General features: G+C 32.2%; 3 protein-coding genes across 3 annotated transcripts; 1 reads left to right on the forward strand and 2 right to left on the reverse strand.

The window, feature by feature from the left end:
- Positions 1-3,734: 3,734 nt before the first annotated feature.
- Positions 3,735-5,066, reverse strand: LOC102622711 (hypothetical protein). The gene is made up of 3 exons (XM_006467081.1): positions 4,779-5,066; positions 4,294-4,638; positions 3,735-4,226 (listed from the first exon to the last, which is right to left on the reverse strand). Exons 1-3 carry the CDS (start codon positions 5,064-5,066, stop codon positions 3,735-3,737), a joined length of 1,125 nt encoding a protein of 374 aa, XP_006467144.1.
- A 2,082-nt stretch (positions 5,067-7,148) lies between these two features.
- LOC102622409 (probable polyol transporter 6) lies at positions 7,149-9,340 on the reverse strand. The gene is made up of 2 exons (XM_006467080.3): positions 9,050-9,340; positions 7,149-8,756 (listed from the first exon to the last, which is right to left on the reverse strand). The coding sequence occupies exons 1-2, from the start codon at positions 9,162-9,164 to the stop codon at positions 7,348-7,350; spliced, it is 1,524 nt and encodes a 507-aa protein (XP_006467143.1). The 5' UTR covers positions 9,165-9,340; the 3' UTR covers positions 7,149-7,347.
- A 9,715-nt stretch (positions 9,341-19,055) lies between these two features.
- LOC102622107 (transcription repressor OFP7) lies at positions 19,056-20,492 on the forward strand. Its single transcript, XM_006467079.4, has one exon. It carries the CDS (start codon positions 19,117-19,119, stop codon positions 20,284-20,286), a length of 1,170 nt encoding a protein of 389 aa, XP_006467142.1. The 5' UTR covers positions 19,056-19,116; the 3' UTR covers positions 20,287-20,492.
- Positions 20,493-26,518: the final 6,026 nt, after the last annotated feature.

Raw genomic sequence — 26,518 nt, forward strand, 5'->3', positions numbered from 1 at the left:
TCAAGATGAATAATACACATGCATCACAAATTATGTAGCTAGTTTTTGCAATTTGCTTCCTAAAGTCATTGATATGAAACACATATTACTTTTTATCAAGGGATGAATTAGACTTATCTCATGACGCTCCTCTTTAGATATGATAATATGCTTGACTTTGTTTAGGAAAAACCCTTGAAGAGAAAAACCTCCAAGTAAAATAAATACAATTTAACGAATTATAAAGTGGGGCTGGATACGCTTTAAAACTGCCTAGTCAAGAACTTTTGCCAGTAATCAAAACCTGGTAAAGGGAAAAAGAGCATATTGCATATGCGTCTAGATTATTTTGCAGAAGCCATTCTTTGAAAGTTGTCTAACCATGACTAGTGCTTCCCCTGATCAATATATTTGACAAGTGGTTGGTGCTCCCATAATGGTAACATGTATCAAATTAATAGTTTGTTCAACCAAGATGTCAATACCATATATTATCACCTCACTTGCTGAAGTAAGGAAGTTTTTATTAATAGCCATGCAAAATTATAAGCAAAGTATATCCCATCCACATATGGGTTTTATAAGGTTTATAAAAATAAGCCGCTTACACATCATCAATAAGATCTAAAAATTTTGTTAGTTCACAAGAAAAAATAATCACAATTACAAACTATATTTCAATAGTTATTTGTGAACACACAAATTATCAATGGCTGTGTTCTTTACTATTTCATACTTTCATGTGTTAAGTAAAGATATTTTGTCACTTTTAACCTATACCTCTTTAAGAGGTCTTAAGGATTTCGGTCTCATCAAAAATCAAATGTCTTTTTAAAATATAACCCAGAGTCAATAGAAACCTCAATGTTTCTAGATTCTTGTGCCTTATTAAGACTTTATATCATATAAGAGATGTTATTTCACCAGAATCTTATGTTTTTTCAAGTCTTTATGCTCGTAAGAAATATTATTCTATTAGAGTCTCTAGTCTTTTTTCAAAGTCCATCCACTCTTTAGAGTCTCATTTGCAGCCTAACAAACAATCTTCATCTTTTCAGGAACCTTTGAGTTAAATGGTCTTTAACGTTTCAGGCATGTCGTAGACAATCCTTCAGTGCTCACAAATTATTTAAAAGACAATAAGTTGACCAATTATATTAGCGAGTGACTTGGTTTACTAATTGTTGTATATGAATTACCCTCCACAGTCCACACTTTGCATTCAAAGAGGTGTGAGAATATAGATGAGACATACTTGGCACTTTCTTAGAAAAGGTTATGCCTTACTCCAAGAGGGATTTTTCTATTTTTTAATGGAGGAAAACTTGTAACATCAAAGTGATAGTCTGTAAAACATGCGATAATCATATCATCTATTAAGGTTTAAAATATATTATAATATTGGTCAGAAAGAACCAACAATAATCATCATAGTTTCTTTTAAATACTAATCTAATTTATACTTAAAGTCCGTATATCTACAACAAAATAAACGTATGCTAAATTTCAAAACAGAAAGCATATAAGTGAAATAAATAAAATTAAATAGAATCCCTTTAATTAATAATGATATTTCCATCAGCAATTGATTGATACTCTAATCCTTCATCTTCAATCTTTTGTCTTCAGACTTTGTTGGCAATGTTAGTGGAAAGTAAATACAGAAATGTTATAGGCATCTGTATTCTCTGATGTAGAAGTTCCAATTCAATGGCATCCACATAGCATAATTGTTAATGCTGGTTTTATTAAATAAATAGATAAAATAAAAAGTATAAAGGAATATAATACTTCTTGTACTATAGTATAGTCATGCTGATAATGTGTTGTAAATCAAATTGGATGTGTCCATAGTGTTCTCTATCTTATTTCTCAATCTCTTAATTGAATTTGATTACAAACTGTGATGGCTACTTAAAACTAATGAAGCATGTCAATTGGTCATGCATCCAGCAACACAATTTTTGAATTTTAAAGTGTGTGTGCACAACACCCTATGAATTGATTACTATGATGTATGGGTCATGATATGTTTAAAGAGGTATAATATACATACGCCCCACAAATCATATAACTATTTTTATAATATACTTTGTTTTTTTATCAATGAGTGAATAGACATATCTCACAACAATATTATAGTATATTTCAGATCATATATACAATCGTGTGGGCTTGCGTCGCTTTCTGTACAAGTCGGAATGCGTGTTGTTTGGGCTTGGTCAAGGCCTGCAACCCTAAGGACCGGTTCCCCATTTCACAAACGTGGCTAAAAATTTGGTTTCTTTTTGTATTTATATTGGTTTTTTTTTTGTATTTATATTGGTTTTTTTTTTGTATTTAGTTTCTTTTTAAAGATTTTTATTTAGATTTTAACATTGCAAATGATAGATAATTTAATTGGTGTAAATTCAATTGTGAGGAGCAAAACTGACTGCGATATGATTCTTACTCTTCAACTCCTCAATATTTTCATCTCTAATCCGCCTAAATTTTTTATATGTTTTTTAGTTCCAACGGTCTAAATATTTGTAAAACAATTGATTAATATATGACAAAGAAATATTGAGTGAGAGCCTAGCATTAAGTGCATGGGCTCCTCGGTCCAATCCACAAGTTTGTATGAAAAACAAATCATTTCGCTCGCTCTGGTAATATTATTATTTTTTTATTATCATTGTTATCGTAATAGTCGTCGTCATTCTTCTTCTTCTTATTATTATTTATAACGTATCACAGTACACTCTCTCCATATTTATAATATTGGACCAACTAATTTTATTATTATAAAGAGCTCATAACTTAACAGAGGTGTAGTTATAAAATTATTGTTTTGACTACAAGTAATATACACACACACATACATGTCATCTTAAAAGTTTAAATGTTTACATTTTCTCTAATGTTTTTCTCTCAATGTAAACACTATAAAATGATTTGGTAACAACTGTAAAAAATAAAACATTGTCCTAAATAACTTTAATTTAGAAAAATACTTTCTCCATCTTAAACCTTTAACACTATGTAGAGACAAACTTTTCCAAGACGACATCTAAAAAAATTATAACTTGTTACTGAGGGGTTTATTTTTATTAATAATTTGCCCAAATTAAATTAGAATTTTTTATGACTACATAAAAGTTATTCTTATATAGAGTATCACTATAGAGAGGTTTTACTGTATTTTTATTATTTGATCTGATGAAAAATCTATTCCATTTTAGCAAAGAGATTTTACTATTTCAAATAAATGTTGCATAAGGTTGTTCACACATGACAACTCTGATTGTAGATGGGCAGAGTTGAAAAAAAAAAATTACCATCTCAAATAGATGCTGTAATAAAGCTTGCTCACAACAATACATCTAATTGTTAATGATCAGAATTGATACGGTAAATGTGCGTTAACTAATTTTTTATGACCTTTTGTTTTATTTTATTTTTAATGGATTTCATGATTTCTTCACTATCAGTATTCCTTTTTTTTATTATTATCCTTACATATATTCCCAAACAATCAGCACTAGACAATAAAATACCACCATTCTTCTAATTTTATAGATTTTGTATTATCTTTAAAGGTAACCCAAGATCTATATCAAAAATCATATGATTTCGTTCTTTTAAAGGTTTTGTAATTTTAATACCAAAATCTTCTTTTACTTACCAAAAATGTTCCCTCACTTTCTCGCGATATCAAAAAGCACGAATGTCTGCCAAGAAGATTACTAGTATTTACATGCGATGTCAATCTCTCAACAATTTTCTGTTTGCTTCCTCACACCAGCTGGTGGCATAAAATGATCCTTGGTCAATCCCCAAATATTCAAATCAACATCTTCAATCTTCCATTTCTCTTCCATGTCCCTCTTGTGATTGGCCGATTGCTCCCCATATCTAAAGACGGTGACTCGAGTCCTGCCACCATGTGCAATATTGATGCCATCAACGTATCTATAATCATGCATCACTGACTCGGTACTTGTTTCCCAGAAAACATCATTGCCATCCTTTGTTTTCATTGTCAGCAGCCTCGAGTCCTCAAATTGAATCAACAGTCCCGACCTCTGGCTAAAATAACCCCAAATTGTATGATGAATGATCTCGTAGTTAGGCCCGCTTTGTGCTTCTCGAATCGCTGGACTAGTTTCAAGCTTCAGTATAAAACAGTCCTCATTGTTTATAACTTTCTCTCCAATGCATGAAGCGTCTAAGAATAAATTAGCCGTGGACCTCGGATCCAACCCCTGCCAAAGTTAATGTGAGCGTTCGATTAAAAGTTAAAAAAACATTAAATTCTATGAAGGTAGGTACCTGTAAGAAGCGGCGCAAGGGTCGGGGAGGGCCTTTTGAAATGGGTCCTTGGTGGTTGGAGGAGTGGCGCCATGTAAGCTTGCCATTGCTTCCGCAAATGACTTTGCAGCCTGAAACCACGAGTTCCAAGAACCATAAGTCTGGATCTTTTTGCCAAAGCACAAACCCACCTGTTTCCTCGTTGCTCTTCACATTCACGCTTTTTTCAATATCCCCTTGGTGAAATTCTGACGCTGTGATTTTCATCTGACCTGTTACGCACATGCTGTGCACTGCGTTTAATGCGGCCTGCCCTCCTGTGGCCGCTATGTACTGTTGCACTATGTATTTCGCGGTTGAGGCTTGCTGATCATGGCAAATTATTAAATTTAATTTGATTTTATAAATATATTATTATTATTACTAAATGCGCTAGCTACGATTATTTTTATTTTTATAAGAATTGGAGAAATCGGAACTGGAAAAAAAAATTGGACTTTACTTACAATGGAACAATCTTTAACTGGCTTGTGAACAGAGTGGCCCAACTGAACCTGAAGAGGAATAAGAGGAGATCCAACAAGGTAAAGGAGGAATCGAAGCTCGTTAATGCGACCTGCAATGACTGGCTGTGACCATTTATCAGAAGTTTGAGCCTTCATCCATGTGGACAAATTTTGCCAACGTAATTGGACATTGCTACCCATGCTGGTGAACATTTCTTCTGGTATCGGTACCTCGAGGACCGTCTCAAGGCCATCTTCTTTCTCAATATTTGGACAAAGTTTCCTCATGCACGTAAATTCTAAAAGATTTGCAGAAGAAGAGAAAGATTCAAGAAGTTAAAGATCGACGATGAAGAGTTAAAAACAAAAATGCAAATTTGTTAGAGAATGATTGATGGTTGCCTAAGGGCTCTCCTTCTTTTTAGGTGTCTTGTGGGCATGATTTATATACACCTAAGATTTGATTTGATTTTTTTTTTATAAGTTTCTATTTTAAGGTACCAGTTAATATTTCTTAGTATGATTTTTCATAGGATGAATAATATAATACACTTTCCTTGATATGAATAGATTATATCTCAAATTTCTAACATTTTATATACTATTTGAAAAATTTTAAAATACATAAGAGATATGATATTAGCTATATAACAAACAAATGATATTATGACATGTGCTATTACAAGAAAACTGATAATAAATGACATATACTTTATGACAAATTCACTTATATCATAAAAATATGATGGACTCGTGATAAAATTATGGTCTATCAAAAAATTAACAATAGAATTATGATAGAATTATTGTCTATAAAATATGTATAATATTGTGGTGATAGAAAATTTCTTTATCATAAACTTTGTGATAGAAATTAATTTTTAACTATGCTTGACCGAATTTTAAAATTTTAACAGATAAAAAAAATGAAAAAAAAAAAAAGCACATCGTTTTGGGTTAGTTTCTCTAAAATACTTAAAATTTTACAAAGTGTTTACTCTCAGCACATAACACACTAGTCATCGTTACTCATGGCCTCATGCACTCTCAATCGACAAAACCCTAAAATGTGAAAGCTCAAAGCCTCACTCAAGCAAAACGCTATCATCTTTGTTCAAATCTACGAGCATTAATGATTTCGAAAGGAATTTATTTATGAAAATTTTCACCGAATTGAGATTCCAGTAGAAAATTGATTATTATTCGAATAGATTATGGGAAGAATGATTTCGTAAGAATGTTGTTTATGAACTTGTTTTCCAAACTGAAGTTGCAGGAGAAAGTGATAATTTGCAAACATTTTCTCTAAACTAAAGTTCCAAGAGAATTTTTTTTTTGTGAACTTTTTTCCAAATTGATTCCGGTTTAAAATTATTTTGTCAATTTTTCTCTGAATTGATGTTTCGGTAGACAGTTCATTGTTCTTTGAATTGATTCCGAAATGATTTAGTAGATTTTTTTTCGTCACTTTTCGAAAATTTTGCAAATAGCCATTTCGGGGAGAAAGCAAGAATAAAAATTATTTTTTATCATTAGAGAGTATCATTAAAACGAGAATAAAAAAATATATAAATGAATCTTACTAATACAGAACTTTTAAAAATTACTAAAATAATATAATTACTATTATAAAAAAGGAAAAAAATAATTAAAAGGATTAAACAAATCAATAAAATTTTATTATGAAACAAAAGTTATCTATATTTCACTTGTATAATAAAAAATTACATTTATTATATTTTAAAACAAAATATCTATATTTCACTTGTATAATAATATGTTCATTACCAATATTTATTTTATAATTTACATTTACTATTTATTACTAACTTTTATTTCATAGTAATAATTTTTTTTTTCCACAACAACTGTAGCTTAAAAGTTACAGTACATCAATCCCAAACGCACCCTAAGTACTTAGCAGTGAGAGTAATATACCTTTTTTTTCCGATGGTTATTAGTTTTCTTCTCCTCTTATGCTCTTGATGTTCTTATTTTTTCTAGAAATGATGGTTCCAAGTTTTCTTGACACTCTAGATATTTATGATATTCTTGGTATTTCAAATATGATAGTTGTAGGTATGATAATTCTGGCTGTTTCGAGTATTCGAATGTTTCGGATATTTTAAGCATTTTCAATGTTCCAGGTCTTATTTATTCCTAAACATCACTTAATAGAAATTAATTCCAGAGGTTAAGTGTCCGAATTAATTTTCTTTTATTATTTAGGACACATGTCAATATCTAGTTCCCTTGAGAATTTGATACCTATAATTATTAGATATGTTAATTATTGAAACATTTGAGATAATTGACAAATTTTGAATGGTCCCAATTTGGTCCTAATTTTTTTTATCCTCAAGACAGAATAAAGATGAATTTTGTCCATATTTATGTCTCATGAGCAATAACGACGGAAACGAGATTTTGAGTGCCGGTCCATCCCGCCCCGTTTGTCTTATCATGTAGCCTCTTTACTCGGATAGAACAAATAAACAACTCGCTGACAGGTGAAAACAAAGTACATATTAAAAAAAATTATAAAATGGAAAATACCATACATAAAATTCTACTTATTTGCGTTCGAAGCATTGCTTCCGGGTTGAATTTCTATCCCACCATTGCTGTTTCGAGAGCGTCTGCTGAAGAGCAACTCCATTTCTTCCAGACTCTTGCCTTTAGTTTCCGGACAGAGGAAATAGAAAAAGAACCAAGCAATCACAGCAATGCCAGCAAAAAGGAAGAAGGCTCCTCCTATTGTGATAGCTTTATACAACGAAATGAAAGTCATAGAAATTGTAGCATTCATAAGCCTGTTGACGGCAACTCCGATGGCTACACCCTGTGCTCTTAATTTTAAGGGAAAAATCTCAGCACTATAAACCCATGTGACTGGAGCAAGTCCAATTGAAAAAAATGCTAGAAATGTGTATGTAGCAACAATGCTGAGAACAAGGGCCCACTTTGATTCGTGCTTTGAGGCTTCGGCCAAAGTCAAGCCAAAACCAACTGTTGAAAGCATTACAACCATTCCGGCTGTGCTTACAAGCAAAAGCTTTCTCCTCCCGACTTTGTCGAGTAAAAAAGTGGAGAAGGTTATGAACAAAGTCTTGGTAAGTCCGACGCCAATTGTGGCAAGCAATAACTTCTCCTTACTTTTGATACCGGCTTTCTTGAAAATTCTTGGACCGTACAACACAATGGCTTCAATTCCTGTTGCATGCTCAAAGAAATGTATCCCGATTGCAGCGACCAAAATCCTACGCACAGCGGGTGTAGGCCGTAAGAAAAGCTCTTTCCACACGCCTTTACCGCGACTGTGCTTGGAAGGCTTGAGATAGTCCTCGTTGCAATTGGGATCAAACCCAGCTGCAATCTTTATATCATGTAAACGCCTGTCAGCTTCTTCCGTAGAATTGCACACTAGCAAAAGCACTTTCTTGGCATCTCCCAAACGACCTTGCATCGCTAGCCACCTTGGAGACTCGGGCATTTTAATTATTCCAAAGGCTAATACAAGAGAAGGAATGGCTGCAACACCAAGCATCAGCCTCCAGCCGAGTTTTAAGGTCAATTTTGCGAAGAAATAGTTTGATATATAGCCGAGCAAGATGCCAATACTGATGCAAAGTTCCGGGAGAGACGTTAAGAAACCGCGAGATTTGGCGGACGAAATTTCGGCAGAGTAAACTGGAGCTATCATCAGGGCGAAGCCCACGCCAATTCCAGATATGCATCTTCCACCAAGCAACACCGCGTAATCTGGGCCATATCCCATTAAAACTGCACCAACCATGAAAATTACGGAGGCTAAAACAATTGTGTAACGTCGCCCGATGTAATCAGACGTTCTTCCGGCGAATAGGGAGCCCACGAGGGCACATATGTTGAGAATTCCCGCGAGAACTTCGACTTCGACGTCGTCGATTTTCAGTTCTTCCTTTATGAATATCATGGCCCCACTCATGACGCCGGTGTCTGAAAATGGAACGTTTCAATTTATGATTTTGTCTTTTTACACATTTTGTCAAAGTATCATTACTCACACATACATATCCGAAACCGAAGAATTTTTTTTTCAACATAAAGGAGAATATAAGACCCGAGTTATTAGTTTAAATATAGGAGGATTCAAAACTTTGTTGACAGAGAAGAAGAAAAAGGGCAGAAAATTATTATTATTATTATTATTATTTCGTTGAATTAATCATGAAAAATTGAACCCTCTAATTAAGTAAGTAAATAGAAGAGAGAAAAAGAGAAAATAGTACCATATCCGAAGATGATGGAGATCATAGAGGCAACAATAGAACAGGCACAAGCATATTTATTGAATTTCTGGCTCTCGCCATTAGCGTCCAAGTTATCTACCGCATGCACGACCATGGCTCTTTGTATTTTAGTTTCTCTATAATTCTAATGGTAAACTGCTGAGGCTAGCAGATTTATGTAGGACAGAAAGTGAACTTGAACTGCCTCGTTGGTGCCCACTCGTTAGGCCCCAAAACTGCAGGTCAAGTCTGGCTATACGGATTATGGTGGGACGTATATTGAGAGGGACTTCGTTTCGGCCGGTTGAAATGTTTTTTGGAATGCATTGTCTTATCTTATTCTTATTGGCTTGGCCTTTTCTGCGAAAATCGTGTGCATAGTATTTAATTCTAGATAAGGATGATTTCGAAATCTGACCTGTGATTTTCCATTCTCACGTGCGTTGACTCGCATCTTTAGAGTGGGGATCATATAGCCAATCCGTAATATTTAGGGAAGTAGTGACTAAAATTAAGCTTCACCGCATGTATCCATTAAATAGGTTTTATAAGGCCATGAAGAGCCAAATCCATCTTGGTATCGACCCAAATCCCCTATGAACCGGCATATTTAAGGTAAAAATAACTATTATTATAACCTTTTTAGCAGGAATCCAACTGTGTGACAGTGAAACAAACAAAGATACAATTAATTAATTACTGCAGGTTGGAGATTAAAAGAGGACCCATTCGATGCCCGTTTGCCAAATAATCTGATCAAAGTTTTTGAATTAAGATGCGAAGTAATCATTGAGATATTATCGCAATCACGATGAAAATTGAGAACTAAAAACAATAGAATAAGATAGATCAATTATGGTAAATGATTCGAATTCATCCAACATTGGTTGTGCTATTCAATTTGCTCACACACAAGATATCGAAGCAGGTGTTTATTGAGGAGGAAAAATCTAATAGAAAGTATTAATTCTGAGTTAGTGACATGACCAAATTGAATTTAGTTCTGTCTCTTACTTTATTATCATAAAGTCACAAATACATCGAACCCTACCATGTCAGAAGTAGGAAAGTGGTGGAGTAGACGAGTTGTGGATTATAAGCTAAGCCAAAAGTGATCGCAGTTCATAAATTCCATACACTGAGGCTCAATACAGACAAGATTCAAGCCAAAGTCAATCAATCATCGTTCAAATGCGTCATCGTCTCGCCACATGAAGTGAGAATGATCATAAAAATATCTTTGTGAATCCAATAGGTATGATTTATTGTGCAAGTCTAAAATGGCGTTCAGTTTTTGATACACGAATCTAAAATGCGTTCACCATACAACTAACTCGGCGACGTGGCTATGAAAAATTGGAACAAAGCATATTACCTTTTTTAGAACAATTATTACATTTTTTTAGTGCACATTATCGGGTAGTTTAAATTTTGTTTTCTACAATTGAGATGACTAATCTATTTCGATCTTGTCACGATGAATTTGATTATTTTACTAAATTTTCGTGATTTCATAAAAAATTGTAATGCATATTTTCTTTCTCTTTTATACTCCCTGATACCTTAATTTTCACATTCAATTCCAAAAAATTATAAAATATATCAAAGAAACTACGTCAACTGTACAAAAAAATAAATGATATTATGACATATGTGCACTTATTTTAAAAAACCATCACGCAAATGATAATTATATTAAATTTAATTATACATGTAACGCATGCATCAATTAATTGTAATATATGAGAGCTATTGTAGAATTTATCCGCGACTTGTTAGCCCACAAAGCATTCACATAAATAAACTCTCAAGAGACGAAAATGAAATGTTTTAAATAGGAAAAGAAGTATAGAACTCACGCCTATCAATTAGCATGGGCTAAAAAAAGGTTTGTGGTACTCATGACTCATGAGTGCAACGGTTACCTAAACTTTGACCGCAATACGTGTACTTAATATCCTCTAGTTATAGGTACATTATTTTAATTCTAATTCTTAACTTAAAATATTGACATAAATTTTGACTGATTAATCTCCTGCAATTTAATGGTGAATAAATTGACAAAATATTATTTTAACTTTCAATATTCATTAGATTGTGTAAGATAAATGACTTGAAATTTTGTGTCAAATTTTTAAATAAAAAACTTAAGTTAGAGTAGTTCTGCTCATTAGATTTATATAGGTAGAATTATACGTGGTAGTGCTTTAACATATTTTGAAACACATACAACATTGAGTTGCTAGGTCTTTTTAAAATTACTATAAATAATCATATGTACCTATTAATTTGTTTTTAATGTTCTCTAACTCTTTTAAGAGAAAATGGTGATTACTCCCCTGATGTTTGGAGAAATCAAGTAAAATCTCTCTCATGCATGCTTTAAAATAAGTCCAAACCCTCTTGCAATTTTAATGGTGTTAATTTTATATATCATTTTATTATTCTACCCCTAATCTTGAAATTAATTATAAAATTTAAATGTTTTGAGTATATAAGTCAAGCAAAATAACTTATATACTCTTAATATTAAATTAATTTAATAATGAATTATAAACTATGGAAAAATACAGATAATTGACATCCCACCCCCCTAAATCAATTTCTTCCCACCAAAATTAATAAAAACATCCATGTCGTAATTTAGATACGATTCCTACTGTTATAAACTAACAATTTATATTTTCTTTCATAAATTAAGGACATGTTAGGCTGTACTGTAAAAAGGTTAAGATAGTGCTCTTTTATCTTTTGGTTGAAAAAGAGGTTATGATAATATCTTAAATCGTTGTGATAAATTAACCTAAATTTGTCTCTTGCAGGTTGATTTGATTTTCAAAATTTGTAGGCCAGATTCGATTGGGGAGTCAACTTGTTCTGTCTTGGTACAGATAGAGCTTTTGGTCGCAAAGTCCTATATCAGTATGAATCTCGTCTGCCAAACATGATTTGCTTTATTATAATTAATCATGCGTTTACTTTTTAGATTAGAATGAGAATTTTGGGATTAGAAGTATAGAGTGGGAGTGAGAGTAAGGTGTTTACTTAGACTAAATAAAAGTATGGATTGTCAATCAAAATTCTAATTATTTGTTTACTTTTTTTTGGATTTGGAGTAAATTGTTTTAAATTATAATTTTATCCTTATGTAAAGAATTATAATTTGTAATTAAAAAATTAATAAAAAATATATTTGAAAAATAAAATAAATATTTTATTTTATTTATAAATTAGTAATAATTAATAATATTCTTAATTATGTAAATCATAATTTTTTATTAATTTTAATTTAAATTGTGTGAATAAAAATTATTAATAATAGCAATACAAATGAAACATTACTATTGATAATATAGTACAAAATTAATATTTTCTTAAAATAAAATATTTATTACTATTAATTAAAAAAATAATTAATATTTATTAAAATTAATGTTTAATATTATTAATTTAAATATAATATTTATTTATTTTTATTTTTTTAAAATTTAATAAAATAAATATGTTATAATTATTATTTTTAATAAATATGATATTATTTATTTTATTAAATATTATTTATTTATTTTAATTATGAGGGTAAAAAGGGAAGAGGGGGAGTGGATTCCCACTCCCACCTCCCCCCATGGGAGTGGGAATTCCACTCCCCACTCCAAAATTAAATGGGACCTATGGAGTGGGAATCCCACTCTCCCCTTAAAAATGGTAAGTAAACAATGGAGTGTGAGGAATCCACACTCCACACTCCCACTCTAGAAAGTAAACACTACCTAATAGTATGAGCGGCTCTCTCCCGTAGGCAGCTGCCCAATACTCTTCTCAAAATTTTATTTTTAAATTATAGTTATCAAATTATTATTTTATACTTTTTATGAATTTATAATTATCTTTTCCATTAACAAACAATTAAATCTCTACAGAATCTCCTTGTTAACATTAGAATTAACAATTCTAATCATATTTATTATCACAAGATCTCTATTTAGCAATATAATTAAAATAATATATATTTCATTTAAAACTATATAAAAACCAAATGTGTGCTAAATTATTATCCATTAGTATTTTGTTCCAATAAAAAAAAAATGGTACGTTTAACACTTTGGTGCTTAAGGGGGAAAAAACTGCTTTCCCTAATCTACTGTTGGCTTAAATGAAAAAAAAAAAAAAGAATCAAATGTTTTACTTTCCATTAATTATTGTTGCTCAAAGCTTCAATTTATGAAAGTTACAATTTTCAAATTTGCAGGTTTTATTTTCATATTCTCTTCTTAGTTGATAGTGTCATTTAATTGTTTTTATTTCTTTAAAAATATTATCATGTTCATATGTTGTTGTTTTATATTAATTATCTAATATAATTGTTGCTTTTTTTACTCTTGTTTCACTAGAAAAAAAAAATCTACCAGAAAATATGCATACAAAAAGATTCAAAAAGAAAAGAAAATAATAGAAAAGTTAGTTCAATCTAAAAAAAGAGCTCTCGATAAATTTATTAAAAATATATAGTAAAAAAGATGTGAATTTGAGTGAAGAATCATAATATTATTAATAATACTAAAGACAATTGCCGATACAAAAAGAAGTTCTTCAAAATTAAAATTGAAAAAAAAAACTTATTCAAGAGCAATCATATCATAGGAAAGATCAAATAACTTATATTGTCCACTGAGAAAGATAAATTAGCAAAATCATAATATAAAAAATTTGATTAATAATTTTACATCTCAGAAAGTTAGAAAGATTGATTTTAAATAAATAATTTTTTAATAAAATCAATACATATATTTTACCTTAATTTTTTTGGAAGGTCTAATTAAAACAATTTACCTAAAACCAAAATATATTATTGAGCTGCCTTTGATTAATAGTGATAATAAAATTTTGTTAATTATTGCTTACATTATTTCGATAACAATATTTTGACATATAAAAGCTGCTGTTTAGACACTTGTGATTAGCTGGTTGCTCTGGAAATTTATTAATTTGTTGAATTAATTAACTAAGACAACAACATTGGACAAATTACGAAACTCTCAAATTTCACCGTTCTTTTGTAAGTTAACGATTCTTCGGGTTTTTTTTTTTTTAGGTTTAAAATTGCAGTGTTTGATAAATATTAGTAAAAATTATATTTGTCAAAGTCACGTCTACTATAATAGATTTTGAAAAGTATGGGAGTAGTAACTTTTCAAAATCTAATTTTGATAATCAGTTTTTTATTTAATACAATTTCATATACATCCTCACATATGTTATAAAAATTCAAAATTATTCTTGTTCAATCAGAGAAATAAAAAATCTTTAAGTTTAAAGAGATTATTATTACTTTCAATTATATTGATAACAAAATAAAAATAAAATTAATAAAATAAAATATTTTTTAATCATCAATTATTTTATGCACACAATTAAAAATAATAATATATACATGTATATAAATTATATCCAATATTATATTCTTATAATAGTTTAACAAAAAGAATTACCAAATATATATGACTACTTTTAAAATTCACAGTATTTTTAAAAATAAATTTTCTACATGTATATATATATATATATTTACAATTAATTATTTTTATAAAACGGTTAACAATAATTATTTTAAAACCCTAATTTAGTTATGATACATGGAGATGTATTAATGATGGTTTTTACTATTTCTTTTCTAAACTGAAAACTCTAGAGAATTAAACACAGAGAAATAGTTTACAGACAAAAGGTAAATAAATAATCATCACTCTTTTTTATGTATAATTATACGGATATATGCATCGTAATCCCGATGCAGGCTGGGGCCTACTGATATCAGGCTGGGGCCTACTGTTTAGGGAGGGCTTTGAATTTCAAAAGCACCTAGGCCCATAAGCTCACCCATTGATTGTACAAGAGTTTTCCAGCCTAAAAGATGAGAAATACTTTGACAACTGCAATAATGGTTTGTTGTTAGACAAAACTACATAAAAGTATATAAATTTATTTTGTATAAATTTATTTTATATTAATTCATTAGTTGAATAAAAATATAAAATAATAAAAATAAATCATGCGGATTAAGAGATATTTAATCCAACTAATTTAATCATGCTACATTAATTTTTACGAAAAAAATTTATACAAGAATATGTAACTATATTATTACTTTACACTTGTAAATCATAAACTCTATTATCTTTAAAATTATATCTATAATATAATTAACTTTGGTTAAGTGGGTTGCCGTCTCCTCCCTTTAATTTTAAAGTAGTAAAACTCCCCAATATTTATAGAGAGTTTATTTTCCTTACTTTTTAGTTTATATTGCGTATTTCAATATATTTATGTTAAACTTTAATTATGTACTTCAACGCCAACTCAACATCTAGCACCAGTAGATCTCTATGTCGACTCTATCATTCAAAATTTCGAAAATTTTGAACCGAAAATTTTGAGAACTTGGGGTAGGAGCGAGGACCAATATCAATATCTGACTGACTGGGATTCGCAGAAGCACTATTTTAGGCGACAATAATGACGTGTAAATTGAGCGTAGAAGAAAGCTTCTTGGGTCGGGCAAATCACATGTCCCCAAAAAAAGGGGATGGGAAAGGAGAAACGCTTGCATGCAAATTGCAAAAGATAATATTGCATGATCATTTTGTTTCCTTGGATCCCCACCCAGTTTTTGAGAAGCGCTTCTTTGTTGATGACTTTTCCTTAGCTATCTATCTGCCCAGTGATTTATCATTTATTCATTACACAAAGCTATGCTCCTTTTCTTGCATGTGCTTTACCTACAATTGAATTGATACAATCTCATGCTAAGACTTGATAAAGGAGAGAAGTCTAGAAGACAAAAATAGCCGCTTTCCTTTCTTTCTTTTTGACTAAACAAACAACCCTTTGGACAATACATTGCCCCTAGCTTCTTCATTACTTGAGTCAGTAGGTCAGGTGCCAGCCATAATTTGTTATAGGGGTAAAACATTTTGTACCAATCAGGTCAGTGATTCAGCTTCCTGCCAAAAAAATTACTCCAGGCTTGCTATTTATGTCAAGGCAATAAATTCTTACCGCTGGCTTTTCTCTGCCTCAGATTTATCAGCTTCTCATATCATTTTTCTAGGTTTAGTCTGAATCAACAGATTGATCAAGCACTAGCCAGAGCTCAAACACATAGAAAAATGGTCTTGTATAAATTTAAAAAGTAGAGTTAATTTTTATGGATTTGATAGAGCAGTAATAGGATTAGTCGATTAGACCCATCATTTTTTTTTCCTGAAAATGGATTAGACCCATCATATGATAGGTAAGAATTTCTGTTTTCCTTTTTCTTATGGCAAATGCTATGTTACAATTAATGTAACATACACACTCAACAACAACCACATAAATTATGTGTACTTATTATTTGTGTGGTTATTGTTGAGTGTGTATGTTACATTAATTATAACATAGGGGCTCCCTTTTCTTATATATTTTTCTTATATTGTTCATTCTTCCTCCCAAAATAGTATTAAGATTCTCTCTTTATTTATTTATTTTTTATCATTTCTTATGCAGCACGTAAATGATACTAGATTTCGTTCCAATATACATTCTTAAAAACTCAATTAGAAAAATGGCTCTCACAAAAAAAAATATATATATATCTCAGTTGAGAAACACTAATGTTATTAATGAGAAGTTTGTATGTGTTACCATAAAATATGAATAACATGCCTATACATATACTAGTAGCCAACTTAATCATAATCTTTCTCAAATAAAAGAAATAATCTCAAATCGTAATTAGATTAGAATTACAAATATGACTCAAATAATCTTTAATAAAACAAGATAAATTCTAATAAAATACTAAATTTTAAATTGACCCAAATATTATAATTCTTAATAAATTCTAATTTATTTTATCTAATATGCTTCCTACATCAATTTCATCTATAATATAGTGAAAAAATTGGCTTAATTGTAAATAAGATGAAAAAAAATATAAAATTCAAATATCTTAACCACTCATTAAACAAAGAGATAATTATTGTCACTCTATATCTCTTGAAAAGCAGGCAACAACAATTTAGCATGGTCTGCATGGCATTTTTGCATGCAAAATTTATCACGACCCCGAGACATCGTGTTCGTTATATGTTCAAGCAAAATATATAGACCAGCTAATGTGAAAACACAGTACTGCAATTAGATTTCCAATTTGTAATCTAATGATTATACTCTTAAAATTTTTAATTCTTGAAAAGTCTGTTGTTTCTTTTTACTTGGGGGACACGCACCGTCTGATCAAAATTGTTCAGATACGAACTTTGTCGGGACTTGTTTAACTGGGACTCCAAAAGAATGTACTTTTAGTATTACATAAGTTAAATTTTTATTTTTATTTTTTTTAAAAAAATGTTTATAAAATAGTTGATATACACATAATTTATAGGTATAATTATTAAAAAAAGTAGAAAATTAAAAATGTATCAAAAGACAAAGAGCACCACGTGTAGTTTCTTCAGCTGCACAGAGTTGGCAATATCTGTAATGAAGAATCGGTCAGTGCACGGTTGGATTCGCACTGGATCATCAGTCACAAAAGATTTCGAAACTCTCTTGCAGTTGCAGGCCTCCGTGTATTTAGCTTTCCCCTCAAGAAAGAAATCTGAGTAGGGCACTAGTGAATAAAAAGGATATGTGGATCCCGACATATGTTTCAATACAAGGATTTGGGTGCTTTCTGTACGCATTCCAATACTATTATTTACTTGATGGCAAAGGGATAAATTATTATCTGATAATTACCATGTACTTAAATTTTGAACAAATTGTTTTTTAAACTAAAAAACAAAAATTCTTTGTTTTCTGTTTGTGTCTTGATACTATATATGTTGAAGTATAAATAACTTGAATGATTTTCTTGTGTAGAAAATTCTTTAAAACATACACAAACTAGTTTTTTTTACAATGTGTTCATTTTATTCAATTCACCTTTTATTGTAAGGCTTGAGAATAATCTAATTTGTTATTAGCTGTCCGCTGTGATCTACTACTCTAAAATAAAGATACTAATGATTAGCAGACGCGATGGGAGGATGATTGTCAATTTAAAACTAAACATTTTTGTTTGACTTAGTCAATGCAGCTACGCTCACTAATTATTGCTCTTTATTCTCATATAAAATATGCTCAACATACTAGGACATAAATGATGGATTTTGTTTTATTTTCTTGTATCCCATAATTGAAGCATTGAAAATGAAGGAGAAAAAAAAAAAATGAAAGCAGCACTAGACCAGTAGACCCCAACAACATCATGAATACATATATAATATTTTAAAATGAAAGTATTCGTTAAAGTGAGGATATTCTTATTAGAAAAATAATTATATTTGTTGGATACATATGTCTTGTAGAAAACTATTATTAATGAATTGCATGATCCGTTGTTTGGCCAGTGGCAAGCCTCCAATGTGCTCATTTCTCTTCAAAAAGTTTGGGTATAAAATTAAAAAAAAAAATTCTAATATCTGTGGAAATAGATCTGGCTGACAGTAAGTGGATATTTCAGATTATTGATGTAAATCTACTGATCCTCGTCAAATTAAGTACAAATGCGAAGTATTTATTCATTTACTTATTTTATAAAGCAAACAAGGATTTTACTGTAAATTTCACCATTATCCATATGACATAATAAATACGGAAGCAATGTGAAAATGAAGAAAAGGCCGATAAAGTTGAAAATAGAAAGGGCAGAACGAATCATATGTGAAAATATTTTCACTGTAAAGAGATTCATTATTGAAAACACAGACACTTTTTCAAACGACTTAAAAAAAAAAAAAAAAAAGACTTTCAATCCAGAAACTGTGGCGAACAATAAAGGATGTTGTGACTTCATTTAATTGCTTTCGCTTGGTGTTTGGTGGTGTAAAAAAAAAAAAAAAAAACATCCATTTATTTCCTCGCACAGTCACCCTCGATGGCTACATATATAAACGCTACCTTTTTTTTTTTTAAGCCACAGTTCATTACTTGACGCTGCATTTTTAGTTTCCCTTGAAGACAAAAGTCACGAAACAAAAGCAATGGGAAAACGCTTCAAGTTCCAAATAACTCGGGTAATCCCATCCTTCAACATTTGCCGTTCAAAAGTGCCTTCAGCTCTCCCGTCAAATCCGGTTCCTTTATTCCTCCGATTCTCTCCGGTCAAACCTCATCCGATCACCCTCCGTTACCCACTACAACGCCCTGTTCCTAGTCCTAAACCTAAACCACCTCGTCCACACTCCTCCATCAAAGGCCACGTGTCCTCCGCGATCACGTCCTTCGCATGCGGCTGCAGATCAAGATCCAGCACCGAATGCCTCTCACTCTCAGAAACCGACCACACCGAATCCCCACCCACACCGGAGTTCCACTGGGAGAAGGAAGATAAGTTTCACGTTGTGGCCAAAATCTTTGACGAGTACGAAAGCCCTCGCCTGAAGATCTACAACTCTTCGGCCTCTGGCGGCCACACGTCATGCGACGACGAAGTTTTGCTGCCTTCTCCGCCACCACGGATGACGGAGAAGAAAAAGCGACGAGATAGAAAGAAGAAAAGGACAGCACCAGCAAAGACTCGCATGAGCACGTCTTCAGGCGTTGGCAGTGAGTTATCTAGCAGTGAAGGTTACGACGTTGACAATGAAGAAGAAACGGAAACGCTGGTTTCATCTTCTAGAAGTCTATCAGCAGATGATTCTTCATCAGAGTTCAATCCTCAGCTAGAAACCATAAGGGAAGCAACAGTACAAACACCCTTTAGAAGAGCTGTAGATAAGCGTAAGAAGAAAATGAAGAAGAGGCCAAAACGGAGCGTTTTGAAGACAAGCAGAGAGAATATTAATGCTAACAATGAGCGTGGGACGTCATCGTTAACTTTATCAAATTCTGATCCGGAGATTGACACTCCAGCGAGACTGTCCCTGTTTCTGAAGAGGCTGATGCCGTGTGCTCTTGAAGGGAAAGTGAGAGACAGCTTTGCAGTTGTGAAGAAATCTGAGGATCCATATGAGGATTTTAAAGGATCCATGCTGGAGATGATTCTTGAGAAGGAAATGTTTGAAGATAAAGATTTGGAGCAACTCCTGCAATGTTTCTTGTCCTTGAACTCTAGGCAGCACCATGGAGCTATTGTCAAGGCTTTCTCTGAGATTTGGGATGCTTTGTTTATTCGTAGGTCCACAAGTTTCAGAGTTTCTACTTCTCAGTGATTAGTAATAAGAGAAATATGTAAATCTAATTAATTAATGATAATGAAGAAAAACCAATGGGTTTCCGTATGGACAACCTCTCTGGTTGTTAACTTATTATTAATGTAACTTTATCAATTTGTAGGGTTTACGACCACTATGCCTATGTTTCTTTGATTAACTTTGATTAGTCTCATCATGTAATATAAATTTTTCGTTTTTCTTCACCTCTATCCCAGTTTCTTTTCTTATGATCACTGCCGGTATATTGAGAGTTCTACTGTTCGATCAAACCCTAGTCTTGAATTTGGATCTCACGCCACAGCCTGTCTATGGACACTCTACAAACTCTACTACCATCGGAATTTGGAAAACTATAAACTTTAGCTCAGTCCAGTTCATGTGCATCCCATCCTAGTAAAATTTTAAGCTCTGTTTTTCTTAATAACTAGACCCGATAAAAAAATTAAAATCTAGCAAAGAACAAGATCGCCGATAAAGACCTTGTTTCTGACGTTGGTTTCCTCATTCTTATGAGCTGATTTGATGAATTCTTTCTTTGTAGGTTTTAATCAAAATAAAATTTGAAGCATGTATTCCTACCTATATATCTTAATTAATCATTTGTCATTGTAATGTTTTTCCAGCATGCAAATTTTCCACGATTGTGCTATGTCCCAATATTGCTATGGCCTTGCGCTGTCATTTCCATCATCCTTTGTATACTTCCATTCCATCGTTATCATTTGTAAATTTCAGATTTGCAGGCTTCAAAGTGCATAATAATTATTTTATTATCATGAAACAATATGAAATTAACATATACAATTAATGCTATCATGCTTATTAGGCTGGGTGTGGAACATAATGGACCCATTTAATTTTCCCTTGGGATGACGTTGCATGGGCCAAATTAGCTATAAACGAGCGCTTGACATGTATTATCTATTTTATGAGAAATTATAGGATACATTAGATGCAACATGGGATCAGTTATATAAAAAAATTAAATAATATTATAATATGTGCGTATTTATTTTAAAAAATTATTATATAAATGATAGTTATATTAAATTTAATTACATATATTTTATATATTTTAAAATGCGAGATCATTCAAGAAAACATATAAACTGTACGGTTTAAACGATTTAAGTTTTAAACTTTTAAAATCCTATAATTTTAAAATTTTTTCAAACTTTTTTCTCACTTCAACATCCCAAACCTAAAAAATACTCTATATATATATATATATAAATTGGTTGTATTATTTTTATATTCTTAAAAAAAAGGAAAAAAAAAAAAACAAATTTACACACGGAGCGTGTCGAATGAGTGCCGGGGACCCAGCAGCATCATTTACCATTACCTTAAGTTGACCAACCAAAGACGTTTCCCAGCTTTATCATTCCTGTGAACGTGGAATTTATCCCATCTTTGGACCACATGCTCGCTAGTTGTTGGCAACATAAAGTCAATTCGCCGGAGTAATTTTTTAATATGGATACCTTAATTTATTAAAATGTATTAAAAACTACCTATTTGAATGCATTGTTTTTTTTAAATCTTTTAGTTTATTAGAATTTGTGTATTTTTATCATTTCACTTGTCTCCTATCATATTAAAGTAAGAAAACTCTTAATAGATAATTAATACCTCATATATGAATAAGGAGTTTATAACGTTATAAATTGTCTTTTGAACAGTGTTCTAATGTTATAGTCTTGTTCTGAATTTTTAATCTCAGAATTAAAAACCTTTCATATATATAAATTACCAAATTTTCACACACACACACATATACAAACACACACATACAAAAAAAAAAAAAATTCAATCCAAGATTAAAATTCAGGATTAAAGTCCAAAACGAGTTTACAATATTGAAAATAGACTTTTATAATTTTGTACACTCATTTACAATATTGTAAAACAATGAAAAAAATAATTTACAACGTTGTAAGCTTTTCCTAAATTTTAATTTTGAACCTAAAGCTCTCTCTCTCTCTCCCTCTCTACACACACACACACACACACAAACACACACAATATGAGTAGCATGAACTTGACTTTGGGATTATGACTGTATTTTTTTATTCAAAGACGGTTCATGCTATTTGAAAGTGTTAGACTTTTTTACCTTCACACATATTTGTAGTTTGTGAAGAACTTGTGACGATCATTGGCCTCGAATCCGGAAGGGTGAGTACCTAAAAAAGGTACTCTGACACCCAAATTAGTGTTTGATCAAGATTAAAGAAAGAAGAAAGACAAAGAAAATGTGTTTCTCTCTCTAAGTATGAACAATACTTTAAGAGGTCGATGACTTATTTTCTCTTAGAGATGAGTTTCTATTTATAGATGATGAGTGATGTGGATTTAGAATTTTGTTTTGAACCATTAATCTAACGACATGTGTCACCCATCATTTCTGTATACATGGATGTGAATTTGATCTAAAAAATTATTTTATCCCTGTGTGTTTACTTATTCATATGATCTTTGGGCATGATTTCTCTAGACTAATGGATTGCGAAACTAATTCTCCCATTTTGTCATTTTTATAAGTTTTGGGAAAATTTTTTCCTTGGGTGCATTCCCCCAAAATAACATAGGTGTTATTTTTTCAAAATAATTTCTGTTATATGATAGAATGTACACGTAAGATGATTACGTGACTTTTGAAATACGGCACCTACAATATTAATTCAGCCTTGTAGCTGCAGGGCCCGTTCCTTAAAGCAACCAAAACAGTTTCAAAATTGGAGTTAGAAGACAGCAACAGCGACTTCTTTGCCTTTTCTTTTGAATCAGCCCCTACCTACAGTCGGGTAATTACGTCCGCATGGTTAATTATCACATCATTCATGTATATCTACAAACTATGGCTCTAAGCCTAAGCCCTAAGGCCTGCTCCAATTTTCGCGCTTCTTGTCCATTGTACATATGTTTATCTAGGGACAATAATATCTCTGTCTCTTAGTTAACTCGTCAGCTTATAGCCTTATACAAACAAAAATAGTAAACTCATCATCGATCCACGTGAGTAAAGTTGTCCGTGACCGCGAAGCCCCAATCCATTTTTACTGGAATTTAATATTTTAAATGCTAATAATACTAAGTAGAAAGATTCAGAGCCAGAAGCTCACACCATACACGGTATCAGAGATTCTTTATCTTCATTATGAAAAGTGACTAAAACGCGCACTTGTTCCCATTAAAAGAGGGGGGGCCAAAAAAAAAAAAAAACGACAGCTTTATCTCCGGGGACTTTAAGGGAGTGGTGAGGTTAGATCTTCCGAATCCTACAGAACATATCTGGATCCCTTCGGCATGCTTATTTTGGAATTTGGGTATAGGGCTTAGCTAACAATGTGTAACTCGTCAATCCTCATTGTGATTTTATTTAGATGTAGAAGCTAGCCAGCTCATTGCTGCCTGCAATTGCAACATATCTATTTAATGGAAAAAGATCGTTTCTTGATCTGAGCTTTTAATATCTATGAGAGAATTTTACATGTATATATATATATTTAAAGTAGATCAGATCATAAAAAAATCTTAATTTTTATTTAATAGTTATAATCTATTTTTTATTCAAACTTTTGCTTCTGCAGGCCTCGGGATTGGGTTGGTCTCTTGGGCTGCGACCCAAAAAACTTAAGAAATTATCTGGTGGGTGGGGTACGTTATACACTTACACTCAGATTGCTTTTTCTGTAGCCATTAAATACTGATCTTTGATTCCCGAGAGAAGAAAACACGCTGGATAAATAGCTACAGTCTCATCTCTAAGAAATTTTTGTTGACTAACTTCGATATTCGCATACGAACATGGAATAATAATAGTCTTTTCTAGTTTCTTGTTGTTAAGTAAAGTAGTAGTAACAATGGGTATATGAAACTATCGACTAATAGTTAAGAGTGTTGATGCTGAAATCTGCTCGTCCTTGGACCGATCAGATTCTGTCACCAACGTTTGTGTTATCAACTGTCACTCGAACCACTGGGGTTGGAATCACCCTTCCCTCTCTCACTAGACCTGCGTTCAGCAAAAACGGATCAGAGACGCCGGTGGTTTTGCCGGCGTAAACCCTCCGATGCCTAAGTTAGCACAAGGTGTTTACGGGAAAACAGTGTAATATGGATTTAAGAAATTTGTAAGGAAATGGCCTGGTTGCAATTTGGCAGCGTTTCCCCTCCCTCAGTTTTTCTGTCCTGTCTTCTTCGATGTCTTTCTCTTTTATAGCCGCCCTTTGTCCCACGTTTTTTGTTTGCCCCTTATCCCTCCTTTTTCGGGTGGTGGTAGCCCCTCATGGGACTCTAACTGTTAGATTGTGGGCAAACGTGGATCTCGCGTGTCCTTCAACCGTTCTGGGAGAAGCGCAACTACCGCGATTTTGTGAGATCGTGTTCCCGCTTTCCTGGGGATGAGTATCGGCTCGGCGTATACTTCTGGTCGGTATGTTTTCCTGGTCGCATTCATCTCGGGTCGGCTCCTGTTTAACCCCGTGTTCTGCTCGTACCATATAGCTGAAACGATCCGTGCCGGGGCGGAACCAGTAGCATGGCCGACCTGGTGCCTTTATGTACTCAACAAAGAGACATGTGATCTTGTTTGTTACAAAATTTATAAATCAAATCAAATGTAATTCCTCGCTTTTCCATTGCATTAGTTCTTGGCTTCGGAGTTTGTACAATAAAAATAGATTTAGAAGTCCAGTTTGATGTTCGGAGATAACATGTTCGTCGTGTATACTTGTTTTTATTCTATATTATTGACTGTTTATATTCTTGTAAAGTTCTTATATATCCAATCACTTGAATGTAAGCATGTTGATAGCATCATGTAATCAATGCAAAATTGATGACATTCCAGCCACGGTAATTTGCAGAAATCGTGGAACCATTACATGTGAATTATGTGGAGAATTGTGGTGGCTAAGTATGACGCAATTGGTGTACTGAAAATAGGTTCATTAATTTCATTAAGCAAAATCAAATTGTGGTAACTTTTCAAAGACAAGGTAAACATGACTTTTCGTAGAGGGGTTGAGTCCAAAATAAACTTCACAACACAAATTGAAAATAACTTTCTTAGATAATAATAATAATAATAATAACAACTCTTTTTTTTTTTTTTTTAAGAGAAGTTGAGCCCAAGGTAAACTATACGTGACAGATTAAACAAAACAATAAGATGAAATTTTTGGGTCAACATCACTTATCTAAGTTTGCATTAGACAGAAAACCTTTGCCATCGCTCTTGATTGATAAAGTTATAACATTCTTAACAGACTGCAATTGAGCGAGATAATGGGCAGTGATGGCACAACTGGGCTCAACGCGTTACAAGCGAAAGAGATGAAGGTTGATAGAGAAAATTAGGATGTGAGCTGCTTGCAAGGATGAGTACAGTAAGATGACAATCTTCTTTTTCATTCATATTACAAATATTAGTGGCTGGTTCCACATCACGTTATGACATAAAATCTCTGATATAGAACTTCTCCACTTTTCCAAAAATTTCTTGCAATTTTTTTTTTTTTTTTGGGGATTAACTTCGATATTCACATAAGAACGTAAAAATAATAATGATAAAGACTTTTTTTTATAATAAAAAAAAAATTGGGTAGTCTCCCCGTAGTAATTAAGTTTTAATAAATAATTTCACTTTACCTCTCAAAGAATTTCTCCAATAGTGAAATATTTGTTTCGCATCAATATTTCTATGCTCATCTGATTTTTTTTTTGTACTGGTCCGGAAAGTATGCACGGGCCAAACCCATTTTTGGTATATAGACAATGACAGAGTCATCGCTGTCACTGTCACCACTCTACCATAGCAACTGGCGTATGGGATATATGTACAAAATACGACATCATAAAATTCTTGTGATTAATGATAAATATGAATCAGCTTGTTAAAGAAAACAATATTTTTCTTGGTTTCGGAGACTTAAGGACCACTAAATAATATAGAATCAAACCAAAAATCAGCTGTGCTTCTCTTTCTCACCGAGACAAATCTATTAGGGCCACCTCCTCTATGGCCCATTATAAAGCCCACCTCCTATATGCCCCATTATGAAGAGCGTCTAAAATTTCATTTGTTTTCTAAAAGCACCCACTTCATTTTCACTTAGTTGCCTCACTCTTTTGTTTCTCTACAACCCCCATCTCACTCTCTCTCTCATATATAAGGTCCCAACTCCCCCCCCCCCACTTCGTCTCCAAGGATCAGGATCCTCTC

This window comes from Citrus sinensis, chromosome 7 (genome assembly GCF_022201045.2).
Source record: "Citrus sinensis cultivar Valencia sweet orange chromosome 7, DVS_A1.0, whole genome shotgun sequence".
NCBI lineage: Eukaryota > Viridiplantae > Streptophyta > Magnoliopsida > Sapindales > Rutaceae > Citrus > Citrus sinensis.